The 13,707-nt window shown below is 38.7% G+C and overlaps 1 protein-coding gene across 12 annotated transcripts in view; it reads right to left on the minus strand.

Moving 5' to 3' along the window:
* The window catches only part of Scmh1 (Scm polycomb group protein homolog 1), a 161,561-nt gene that overhangs the window by 64,024 nt on the left and 83,830 nt on the right, over positions 1-13,707 (minus strand). For all 12 annotated transcript variants that reach the window (XM_052717966.1, XM_052717964.1, XM_052717965.1 and 9 more), the window contains 2 exons: positions 8,755-8,843; positions 2,612-2,855 (listed from right to left, as the gene is read on the minus strand). In XM_052717966.1, the coding sequence (XP_052573926.1) occupies positions 2,612-2,855; positions 8,755-8,843 (333 nt within the window). The remainder of the gene's footprint in view (positions 1-2,611; positions 2,856-8,754; positions 8,844-13,707) is intronic.

Consider the following 13,707-nt stretch of genomic DNA (forward strand, 5'->3'; position numbering starts at 1 on the left):
TGTGTGTGTGTGTGTGTGTGTGTGTGTGTGTGTGTGTGTATTTTTATCCATTTGTTAATGGACATCTTGCCTATTTTAAAATTGGGTTATTTATCTTTTCTATAGCTGAGCTAAAAGTGTTCTTTTACATTCTAGAAAGTGATTTCAAACAATAAATCAAATGTCTTCACTCCCTGTAGGCATGTCTGACTGGTGACCAGGGTACTTGTATCCCAAGGTAGCTATGAATACAACCTAGCATATTTTTAAACAACAATTTGAAAACATTGACATCCCTATGTTGTTCTCCAATTAATTTAGAACAAAGTCCCAAACTGCCACTCTGGCTTATAAAGCAGCCCCACATGATTAGGCTGTTGCCTGCTCTACAGCACCTAGTGATACCACCTTCCCCTAAGCCTACATGCTTCTTACATTTTCATTTTGCTCATGCATGTTAGCAGCACAGTGTCAGTGGTTCTGCCTGCACGCCTGTACTCTCTTTCTCCAGACGGCTCCCTTTTATCCCTCAGGTCTCAATTTAAATAACAACTTTACAGACAAACTTTTCTGAAAATTTTTTTGAGTAAAGAAGTGGAGAGGGATCCACAAAGAAACTTTGGGAGATGATAGACATAGTCACTATTTTTATTATGGTAATGGTACCATGGATATATATTTATGTTAAAACTTTTTCAAACTATACATTTAAAATATGACCTTCTTTTTTTTTTTTTTTTTTTTTCCGAGACAGGGTTTCCCTGTGTAGTTTTGCACCTTTCCTAGAACTCACTCTGTAGTCCAGGCTGGCCTTGAACTCACAGAGATCCACCTGCCTCTGCCTCCCGAGTGCTGGGATTAAAGGCTTGCGCCACCACCACCCAAAATATGACCTTCTTTGTATGTGTTGAAGATTGAAGCCAGGACCTCACTTATGCTATGGCACATATTCTACCACTGAACTAGTGATATCTGTAACCACTGAAATGACCTTACTACTCGATTTATTATAAATATTTATGTCTGCCTCACATCACTAGGATAGAAGTGCCATGAAAGTGGGAAGTCTGTCCATTTGTGTCACTGCTGAATCCTCAGCTTGGCTTATAGCTAGGCGTTCAATAAATATTTAGTTGATTAATGAATGCATTCTATAGATGTTTAGAAAAGAAATTCTGAGACAATAGGGTAATTTTCCATTCTTTTAGATTCATTGGTAAGCTTCAGACTTAAGAGAATGGAGTTATTATTTTTGCTGCTAAGATTATCTATCTCAAAATCTCTCTTGGATATGATAAAATAGCCTACTTCCATCTTGGGCTTGAAAGTCATCTTATAGTAAAGACAAACTAAACTCATTACTGTTTATGACTAAATCTCTGTTTCTTAAGGATTGGGCTATGCCCCACCTGTAATCTTAACTAAAAATGGTCTGTATTGTCTGTTCCAGGGAAATGGCAACCATGCCTTTGATTCAGAAAGTTGTTTATAACCACTTGCAACCCTACCTTTTTTTTTTTTTTTTCCAAAAGTTGTTATGACCACCTTGCAACCATCTCTTTATTTCAGGAGGTTGTTATGACCAACTTGGTATGTTCATGTTCTGCTTCTGTAACCCTGCCTATTTGCCTGACAAATCTCTTACTCCTGAACTATGAAAATCCTTATCTTTCCAAGGTCCAATGCTGATCTCTTGAACTCTGTCTTAGGGAGAAACAGCCCATGTGCAGGAATTAAAAAAAAAAAAAAAAAAAGCTTGCTTTAATTAATTTGGCCATGCGGTCTTTCTCCTCACACCTATGGGATTAGTAGATGATCTCCACTATCATCATTAGAAGTATTATTTATGTTTCATTTAGTCTGTGGCACTACTGTAGTATGCTATATATACTCCCCCATTTGTAGTGGTTAATTTTATAGTAATAGTACTATAATAATGGTGATGTAGTACAATAATTGTCTAGTATAACATATATAATATAGTAATGATAATACAGCATATAGCTGCATTATAGAATAGCTACAGAAATACAACAGAAATTGTCTTAGAGCTTGCTATTTTCAAGACATGTGCATTTTGTCCATGTGATTTCATTTATTCCTCTCAAGAACTTTTTGAAGTAGGTATTCTTTTATAAATGGGAATTGAGGTTTACAGAGGTGAATTAACTGTTATTGAAGGGCAGAGCTAGAGCCTATTCTCAATTTCCTTATTTCAAAGGTTCTACTTTGTCCACCCTGTTGTTGTGTTTCTGAAATGTTCATCAACAGTGTTACCCAGCTCATTACACAACTCTCAAGGCTTGGGGGAGACATTTGTCCTGAGAATGACACTTCCAAACTTTGAAATGGGTTGGGGCAAAAGTAGGAGTTGCCTGAGAATACGTTGGGATATTTAGAAGAGAGAATGTTTTACTTTATCCCGAATTTCATGTCTGGCTTCATTTGATCTCACTTCTGAACTGTTACTGGTTATTCTCTGGCAGTCCTTGGTTTGTACCTAAGGAGCCAGCCCTCATTCTTCCCCTGCCTATAGTGAAGTATGCTAGTAAAGACACATTGACCACAACAGACCTGAGAGGTTTCTCTCATTGTCTGAGCTCTGGTTTCAGGGGACTGCAGGGTTCTTTACCTTTGGTGCCAGGTGGCTGCAGATTATCTCCAGTCAAAGAACACCAGCCCACAGGAAAGATGTCCCGGGAGTCAAAGCGGCACCAGTAGTCAAATGCCCCTCGCCACCCATCAAAAGTGACAAGGACCTCTGAGCCTCGAACTTCTCCAATAGTGGCTGGACAAATGAAATGAGGGTTCTTCCTGTCTACAGCTTCTAACTTCATTCCCATTCTGAAGAAGTTGTGGGAGGGTGATGGCGGCTCCTAGATGACAAACAGAAATATTCAGACCTACCTTTAATTTGTGAGGTAGCTACACAGATCAAACTTCAAATAAATGAACTGTCACTCTACTCTTTTCTCCTAGTAAATGGATACCTGGTTGGAAGTGTCCCTCTACTTTGTCATTCTTCAGCATTATTTTGAGTTGCTTTTTTCTCCATCTTTTAAATGAATTAATCAGCTTTTCAAGTTAGATAGAAAAACCTTATTTGGCCGGGCGGTGGTGGCGCACGCCTTTAATCCCAGCACTCGGAAGGCAGAGCCAGGCGGATCTCTGTGAGTTCGAGGCCAGCCTGGACTACCAAGTGAGTTCCAGGAGAGGCGCAAAGCTACACAGAGAAACCCTGTCTCGAAAAACCAAAAAAAAAAAAAAAAAAAAAAAGAAAAACCTTATTTGGATTTCAACTGCAATACATTTATAGATTGATTTGGGAAGAAATAACTTTCATTACTGATAACATTAAATCTTACCTATGAACATGATAGCCTTTTCCATTTAAAACTTCAATATAGATTATTCCTGTATAAAAAATTTGAATCTACTTTATAAATATATCATGCTTTAAATCTTTTGTTACATTTATTTATTTTGTATGTGGATATATGTGGGGTGTAATGTGCTATGGCACATATGTAGTTAAAATACAACTTATGGGAGTCGTCTTTTTCTACTATGTGGGTCCCAGGCATAAGACTAGGGTTGTGAGGCTTGTCAGTGAGCACCTTTACCCACTGAGCAACCTTGCCAGTTCCTCATGCTTTTTTACTAAACATTTTTCTTGGCATATTAATATTCCATTTTATCCATGAATGGTATTTTAAAAATTATTATCAAACTATTAATTTCTATAAAGTAGGAATAAATGATGCTTTAAAAGTTGATCAATGATACTGATATATTAATTTGTCTGCCTTATTTATCAATAACTGAGAGATACACATGGAAATATTTCCTACTGATTGCAGGTTTTCCAGTTTTGTTGTGTGTTGTAGAATGAGGCCCTCTGAGCAAAACAGCTGCCATCTTCAGAGCAGCTGCGTCTGCTTACAACAGACCAGCACTAGCAGCCTGGTGATGTTCCCTCAGAGAAGGAGGACAGAGGAAGGGTCAAGTCCAGAGATCTGGCTGCTCTCTCCTGTAGTCCCCAGTCATTTGCATGCAATTCTGCCATAACTGCACACAGTCTTAGGGTCAGTGAGGTACTAGAGTATAGGTTGGAGAAGGTTATGTGGAGAGAGACACTCTACCTACTTACGTAGCTATGGGAAAGCCATCATCCATGCTGGATGAAGAAGACTTTCCAGTGCAGCTGCCGTGAGGTCACTTCCATTCCTGTAAGTAACCTTTCACTGTGCTCTGGAAGTATGCCCAATTAACCCACTGAATTCCTAGGATGAACTTTGCTTTGTCATTGGGCCTTATAAGGAGATGCTAGACAGTACTTACATCTTCCTAGGGCAAGAATTCCCACATCTCCACTGATTATCACTCTCTTCTTCATGTACTCTGAGGCTATTTTTATGAAGCACGTGTACTATGACTGTTTTGTTTTCTTGGTGAACTGTACTTTTTAATCATCACCTAGTGACTTCTTTTAATGCTTTTTAGTATTAACATCTCTGTCTGAATTAAGTATACTTTATATCAGTTTTATCTTGATAAAGTTTGTCTGGTACTATCTTTTATGTTCTCTCTCTCTCTCTCTCTCTCTCTCTCTCTCTCTCTCTCTCTCTGGGTGTGTGTGTACTTAATATAGGATTTTACTATGTATCCATGGCTTGCCTGGAGCTTGCTATATAGATTAGGCTGTCTTTGAATGCATAGAGATCCACCTGCCTCTGCCTCTGCCTCCTAGAATTAAAGGCTAGAATTAAAGGCATGTGCCACCTGTCTGGTAGCTACTATCAATATTTTTATGTTATTACATTTAAGTAGTGTCTGTTACAAATGGTATGTTGCAATTAAAAAAATTCTCATGATAACCAGGGTATCAGAATATTTATTTATTTATTTATTTATTTATTTATTTATTTATTTATTTATTTTTGTTTTTCGAGACAGGGTTTCTCTGTGTAGCTTTGGAGCCTTTCCTGGAACTCGCTTTGGAAACCAGGTTGGCCTCGAACTCACAGAGATCCGCCTGCCCCTGCCTCTGCCTCCCGAGTGCTGGGATTAAAGGCGTGCGCCACCAACCGCCCTGCTACTTATTTATTTTTTGAGAGGAGGTCTTCATATGTTTCCCAAATTTGACCCAAATGCCTGGGTTTAAGTGATTTTCCCATTTCAGCCTCCTGAAAACTTGAACTGCATACAAGTAGGTGCCACTAAGTCCGTTTGTTTGCCTGTTTGTCTGTCTGTCTATTTATTCTTTTTTGTTTTTTGAGACAGGGTTTCTCTGTGTAGCCCTGGCTGTCCTAGAACTAGCTCTGTAGACCAGGCTGGCCTCGAACTCACAGAGATCCGCCTGCCTCTGCCTCCCGAGTGCTGGGATTAAAGGCGTGTACCACCACCACCACCTGGCTATATTTATTACAGATACCTTACTGTCTATGTTTCTATTTATTTTAAGGTTCTTTTGTGTTTTAAAATTAACTAAATTTCCCTTATTTTCCCTGCACTTACTGAGAAGTTAAACATTCTATTTATAACTGTTTGGTGAATCTCTTAAGATTATAACTTAGTACCTTAAACATCTTTATTAAAATTTCTCCCTCTTTTCTCCTTTACTGACTCAGAAGTTATTTTGTGGATTCTGTTAAGAATTTAACTGTATAGATAACAAAATGTAAACCATCTTTATTTATAGTCCTAGATAATGGAAGAACTTTAAACTACTCCTGGGTTATACTGATATAAGTAATTAATTCCTACATTGCTTTTACTCCTGATTAACAACTTTGTTATTATAGAATATATAGTTATCTATATATTTTTTTTTTTTTTGTTTTTCGAGACAGGGTTTCTCTGTGTAGCTTTGCGCCTTTCCTGGAACTCACTTGGTAGCCCAGGCTGGCCTCGAACTCACAGAGATCCGCCTGGCTCTGCCTCCCGAGTGCTGGGATTAAAGGCATGCGCCACCACCGCCCGGCCTAGTTATCTATATTTTAACAAATCCATTTCCTCACCAATTCTTCCTTCATCTCATTCTTACTTTTTGGTTCAATTGCTTTCTTTCTGAAACATACTCAATGGCTATGCTAGGCTCTACCTGCACTGGTTTGTTTGATAGTCTGATTTTCACCTCCATTCTGAAATGGCAGTGTAGTTGGATGTCAACTCCATGGTAGATGACTTAGTACTTTGAAACACAGTCTAATGCCTTTTGCTTGAACTGTTGCTGTGGAGAAATGTGCTGCAGCTAACATAACCCTTAGAAAGGCATCCTGCTGATTACTTGCTCAGATCTTCTGTTTTGACCTTAGTTTCCTACAGTTATATTGCTTTATTCTTATAATGTATATTTGCTTTGATTATACATGCTGGAAAACTTAGGATCTTTTCAAATACTCTCCCTTTTTACTCTTTTTAATTAGTCTTCCTGAGTTTCATGATCTCCATGTATGAAGTCTCCTTATTTTTTCCTTGTTTTTTCTCCTTAGTATGTATTTCCATTTCTCTATTTCTCATTTTATAGTTGAGGGGTAAACTCCTTATATATTATATATTTTGATGGATTTTTTTACAGTACATATGTGCTATTAATCTTTAGTATTAAAGGTTTAAAATTCATCAGTTTTATTTTCAGATATTCAATTTGGTCCTTTTGAAAATGTGGCATTTAAAATGGTGTTCTGAGCCAGTGAGATGGCTCAGTGGTTAAAGACACTTGCTGACAAGCCTGATAACTCAAGTCCTATCTGCAACCCGAGTTTCAACCCCAGGACCCAAGAGTGGAGGAGAGAATCCACTCCTATAAGCTGTCCTTTGACCTCCATATATGTATTCTATGGCATGTACCCCTCCTCACAATATAAGTATGCAAATATAAATTAAAAAACAAATGTTGTTTTGTATTTCTTATAGTTCTTCAGGCATTTTCAAATACTTAGGTTCTAGTCTGTAACTGATATTTGTATTGTCTAAAAGTACTTGGGGTGTGTGATATTTGCTATGTCTCTATCATGTGAAGTCCCTAGACTTCAACCACAAGGGAGAAGACAATTTAATCAGAGATGGCTGCACCCCACTCCTTCCCAGAGTCTCTTCCTTAGAAATGTCACCTTTTTCACTAAGGGCTAAAAATTTAAGGGATGATTTTAGGATGCAGCCAGGCTCTAAGATGTACTTTCTTCCTTGATGGGCCCAAACCTCATCTTGTGTTTTATCAAGATTCTATAAAGATTGGCAGAGCCCCCCAAGACAGCTATGCACTTAGCACATATGTTTAACATTGTTGTTTTTCTTACTTTCTAGTAAGCTCCACAAAGCATGGAAGAGAGTATAATGACCCTTCCCCCACATACCCACCTCACAGTTCGAGATATTTCTCATTGAAAGAGATTTCAAGTAGCCCAATATATTATATTTGGAAACCAGAATGTTCTCATGATTTATATTTGACTAGCAGCACAGGCAAACCTAACTCAGTCATTTCTACAGTAGCTCTCACCCCACTGGAGAAGTTAACTACCAGCAGGCTGACATTCTCCCCTCTTGAGGCACAGAAAAAATAAACACAGGTTCCCCATCCCTGTTCTGTCCCTTACTGGCTATGGGACTGTTAGCAAATTCCTTACTCAGAAGCATGCTTTCTTGGGGCTGGAGAGCTGGCTCAGCAGGTAAGAGCACTCACAGGCTACTCTTGCAGAGGACCCAAGTTTGGCTCCCACACCCATATGGTGGTTCACAACCATCCTTAACTCCTATTCCAGGGAATCTGACATCCTCTTCTGGCCTTCACAGGCACTAGGCATGCATGTGGCACAAATATATTAATACAGGCAAAACACCCATACACATAAATAAATAAATAAATAAATAAATAAATAAATAAATAAATAAATAAATGCAACTAAAAACTTTAAAAGTATGCTTCCTTAATGATTAAGTGAGTTGAATAATTCCTAGTAGATATAAGCCAGATGTGGGTATTAAATGTGATAATATATATAAGGCTACAAACATATTATAGATAATTAAATAACATTTTTACCTATTTTAGAACACAGACTACAGAACTCTGTAAGAATTACTCCTTTAGGTTTGTACTATATTTCGAGGTTCTAATAAACACATTTTAATTTCTTAACAACCCTGTTAGGCAGACAGAGTTCACTCTGCAGATAAAGTCAGAAAAGATCTTATGAGATTAGCTTGTTATTGGCAGCTAGGATCCCCAAACCAGAAATCCTATCTCATTCTTTTTTTTCCCCCTTGGTTTTTTGAGTCAGGGTTTCCCTGTGTAGCTTTGGAGCCTATCCTGGAACTCACTCTGTAGCCCAGGCTGGCCTCGAACTCACAGAGATCCACCTTCCTCTGCTTCCTGAGTGCTGGGATTAAAGGTATTTGCCACCACCGCCCGGCGTGTCTCATTCTTATAGTCTAATACAATTCTCTGAAGATAACATCTGCTTCATAGACTTAAATCTTCTACTGAACTAGTTTCTGAGAAGCAGCTTCAGGCCACAGAAATAAAGGAGGCGGCAGAGGCTCAGTAATTGATAGAAGGCAAGTATTTGATTATTTTTTTCCTTTCTTTTTTGGTTTTTGTTTTTCAAGACAGGGGTTCTCCGTGTAGCCCTGGCTATCCTGGAACTTCATCTATAGACCAGGCTGACCTCCAACTCAGAGATATATCTGCCTCTGCTTCCTGAATGCTGCACTGCCTGGCTAATTGATTTTAAGAAGCTTGCAGATCATGATAGCTGAGGGACAGTATACCTTATGGAAAATCTTGATGGGAGCCATCTCTGCTCCATTTAGTGTCTTCAAAAGGAACATGGGCCAAGAAGAGGCATTCAGCCGAAATCCTGCAGTAAATATAATGGAGAACAGGTTAAAAAAAATGTTCCCAAAGGGCAAGGTGAGAGCAAGTTCTCCCTCTGGAATCCAGCTACTCCTGCCATATCTATGCTATGACAGTCACAGGATCCTAGACCCTAGAAAAGGGCTTAAAAACTGGACAAGAGAAATGCTCATTAGACAGATGAACGAAAGGAGGCCCATTGGAGGGAATGTAAATTGATCCTAGTAATTCAGCAAATAGGTGGTGCAGCAGGTTCTCCAAACCAATGTTTTGACTCTAAGACAAATATTAGCACAATTCCTCAAACACTTTCCTAAATAAATCCAAGACAGATATAAGATAGGATGAACAGATACTTGGAAATGATCTAAACAGTAGACTATAAAATTGGATTTAACAGTCTCTTAAAAAAAAGTTGATTAAGTCAGTTTGTAAGTCTAACACAAGTAAGTCAATCACTGTAAATTAACACACTATTTTCCCATGGTTCTCTGAAGACAGTCACACCATGCACACATACCTTTTTACTTCCTTGTCTTCTTAAATAACTAAGAAAAATGAATAATGAGACTGAAGATCATTCTATCCCAAATTATTCATTTTCCCAAAAAGTAAGAAGCCTAAAAATGTAATTGTCCATTGAAATTCACAAAGTCAATGAGAATGTGCCATTTAATTAGTGTGTTGTAAAAATTAAGATCATTATTAAACTTGGTCTTGTGATTTGATCTCCAAGGCCTCCTTTCAATTTGACTTCAACTCCCTATCCTGAAATGGTTTTGAAACTGTCTCCCGACCTTGGCCTTCTCATCATAGTCAGAGGACAGTCTATGCCAATGCTGACCATATGGAACTAACTGTAGGTGAATTTCTACACAGTCTTATTAAATAAGAAACACAGAGCCAAATACAAGGGTAATAGCCTAAGAGATCAGAAAAATAGCGAATAGCCATGGCTAGCCTTAGCCTACCACCTCGATGTCCTTCCCCAGAGAGCTTCTTCCTGTCTAACCTGCCTTTATTGCCTTCCTGTTCTGCCTTCTCATTGCCTCTAAGCCCAGCCACATCACTTCCTTGTCACTGCCTGTCTATACAGACCTCCAGGTCTCTATGGTTGGTACTGGGATTAAGGGTGCGTGTCACCACGCTTGGCTGTGTCCTTGACCACACAGAGACTCTGCCTGCCATGTGATTGGATTAAGGGCATGTGCTACCACCGCCTGACTTCTGTTTATGGCTCGCTATGTGACCTCTGATCTCCAGGCAAACTTTATTAACATATAAATAAAATCACATTTCAGCACAAATAAAATATCACCACATTTCCCCCTTTTATTCTAATAAAAAGAAAAAAGAAAAAAGTTATAACTAATACAAGAAAAACTATATACAATAAGTACAATAACTATATACAATATATACAAGCAATAAATACATCAACAATGTCTAGCCCATTTGCATTTGACAAACTCAGGGAAAATATTCCATTATCTATCCTATTTTGGTAAGTAATGTACCTGATTCCCTTTTTGTCCTAACTTATATTATTAACAGAGAACTACCTTATAATGTATAGGCGGGACAAGCAGAGAAGACAATTCTGGGAACAGGAAGGCTAAATGAGGAGATACTGCCAGCCACCACCAGGAGAATCAAGATGTAAAGATACTGGTAATCCATGAGCCACGTGGTAAGGTATAGACTTATAAAAATGGGTTAATTTAAGATGTAAGAGCTAGTCAATAGTTAGCCTGAGCTAATGGCTGAGCAATTTTAATTAATATGAGCTTCTGAGTGATTATTTTATAAGTGGGCTACAGAACTGCAGGGGCTTGGCAGACCTGGAGAGAAACTTTCCAGCTACAACTAACAACAGAAAGTGCAGCTGAGTGTGAAGCTCTGTGCCAATGACTTCCCACTGACTTCTGAATCTCTAGGACAGCTTAGATATTATCTTCATTTTATAGACAAGGAAGGAGGCAATAGTAAATTACTGAAGGTTTCCAAATGTGCAAATGACACAATCCAAGTAAGCAGCCTGAGATCTTAGCCTTCACCTTTACCCACTACATTGAAATTAATATGCAAGTAAAAATGAAAAATCACCTTTTGGAATTGGCACTAAAAACTACAGTTAAATTCAGGAGAAGAAGAAAAGAAAATGAAAGTTAAGAATATGATTTACATTTTCTGTCCCAATCTGACTCTGCTAAGTCAACCTTCCTAAGATGAAGTAGGTTCTTGGGAGAGCTCATCCCTATCAAAAATAGCAATAACAAGGTGAGCATTTTATTACTTAATCTAAGACTGTCATCGCTTAACTTTTTTGCTTGCTTAGCCTCTTTTCTCTTTTGAAAAACAAGAACAATACTCTTAAGTCCCCATGATTTGGTGGGGATCTCAATCAGGTTGCCCTACCTACCTGGCCACAGGGTGGAAAATAATGTCATGTTTGAGCATCAGACTCCTTTGGATAAAAATTGTATGTGTAATTGTGGGCCAATTATCTTGTAGCATTACAAGTATACTAAAAAGGGTCATCGCTGTAAGAATATGTATAAACTCAGCATTGCTGCATGGAAACATACCCAAATAAGAACAAAGTAGGCCTCTTAAGACACAATACCAGAGGAGGGCGGTGGTGGCACAATGCCTTCAATCCCAGCACTTGGGAGGCAGAGCCAGGCGGATCTCTGTGGGTTCGAGGCCCATCTGGGCTACAGAGTGAGATCCAGGACAGGCGCAAAGCTACACAGAGAAACCCTGTCTCGAAAAACCAAAAATACCCCAAACAAACAAACAAACAAACAAACAAACAAACAAAACAAAACAAAACAAAGGACACAATACCAGATCATTTCTTGACCTTCTTGGTTGTAGGACTAAATAATTCTTGCCTCCTTCCTTTTTTCCCTTCTCTAATCTGGCTTGAGCTAGGCTTTTGATCATAATTTGTTGTTTGTTTTGTTTTTTAAATCAAAGTCCTCAAGAAATTCAAGAGACTGGTGTGTGTGTGTGTGTGTGTGTGTGTGTGTGTGTGTGTGTGTGTGTGTGTGTAAAAGACAGAGAGCATGAAGGCATACCCAATTAGATGCCTGAACAATTAATAAATTCAGTTTTCATGCCCTCAGTTTCTAATGACTAAAGGGTCCAGTCAGGTAATTCAACTTCACTTTTAAAGAAAGGGTCACTGAGAGTTTTCCATTTTATTTGGAACTCGAGGAGCTAAAAAATCCTTTCAGCCATATACCATATAAGGGCATCAGCACAACAGCCAATGTGTACTGAATGTATTATCCACTTTACGTGCCATTTCTTACTTAACATTTGAAATGATACAATGAAGAAGACACAATTACCTGGTTTAAAGAAGATGAAATGGAGATACAGTGGTAGGTTGTCCAATGTCACATTAGTGTGGTGAGGACAGATTTCAATATGTGATGGTTTAGCTCTAAATCTTACAGTTCTTTGTTTATTACCTCATAACAAGCATCTTGAGGAGCAGAAGGGCAAGATACACAGGTTAGCAAGGCAATACTAAAGAGTCTTAGTCCATGTCTTCCAAGGTGATGTGGGTCTCTTTCTCCATCCAAATTTAAGAGAATAGGTAATTTATTTTAATATTCTTGGAAGGCATAGATCTGAGTTTTATACTGAAAAGGAGCTTGGAGGTGAACTACTCAAAGATTTCACATTGCAAAAGACAAAGCTAACGTAAAGAGAAGGCAAGAAACTCTTCATGGCCACTCAAGCTACTCTTGTAGTCACGCTGGCATCCTGGGACTTATTTTAATGTGTGTTTATGTGTGTGTGTGTGTGTGTGTGTGTGTGTGTGTGTGTGTGTGTGTGTGTGTGTGTGTGTGTGTGTAGGTGCATGTAAACATGGAAGCTTCATGTGCATTTGGAGGCTGGAATCACTTCTCCACCTTATTTTTGACTCAGGAACTTTTGAACCTGGAGCTCACTAATTGGATGTATTGTTTGTTCAGGAAGCTCCATGGATCTCCCTGTCTCATCTCTCTCCTTAACCTACTAGGCTATCTCCAAAAGTTAGTATTTATTACATATGCATGTGTAGGCTCCACTGAACTACTAAGCACTTTACGTGAGTTACTCACTCTTTAATTCCAGACAGAGGTCTGAATCAGATACTAGAAAACGGGCACTGCTTCCGGAGCCAGATGGCCTAGTTAAGGGCCAGCTGCTGTTTTCCAGGTGTATAATGTTTCCCAAAGTAAAAAACCTCTTTAAGCTTCAGTTTCCTTAACAAAGTGGGATACAGATAGGAATCATCTCAATGGGTTGTTTTATGGATTAAGTTAATATATGAAAAGGACATAAAACAGTGCCTGGCATATAGTAGCAAATAAATTATTACTATTATTTTTAATTACTAATGATGAAGACTAAGGCTTAGAGAAACTGGGTAAAATACCCAAGGTTAGTTAAGTAGTAAACAGTAAAGCCAGGATACCAACCCCGCCCCCTTCTGTTCCAGAGGCTCCATTACCAGCCATCACATTAATATCGTCAATGATTTCATCACAGTCCTACAACATTGTCTTAGTTAGGGTTACTATTACTGTGATAAAACACCATGACCAAAAACAGCTTGGGGAAGAAAAGATTTATTCTAGCTTACAACTCTCAGGTCACAGTCCATCATCAAAGGAAGTTAGGCAGGAACTCAAGGCAGAAACCTAGAGGCAGGAACTGAAGCAGAGGCCAAGGAGGAGTGCTGTTTACTGACCTGCACCCTGTGGCTTATTCAGCTTGCTTGCCTGGGCATCCAGGACCACCTGCCCAGAGGTGGCACCATCCATGGTGAGATGGACCCTCCCAATTCAAACATCAATTAACAAAAT

Source organism: Peromyscus californicus, unplaced genomic scaffold (genome assembly GCF_007827085.1).
Source record: "Peromyscus californicus insignis strain IS unplaced genomic scaffold, ASM782708v3 Scaffold_5__1_contigs__length_169319896, whole genome shotgun sequence".
In the NCBI taxonomy this organism is placed as follows: domain Eukaryota; kingdom Metazoa; phylum Chordata; class Mammalia; order Rodentia; family Cricetidae; genus Peromyscus; species Peromyscus californicus.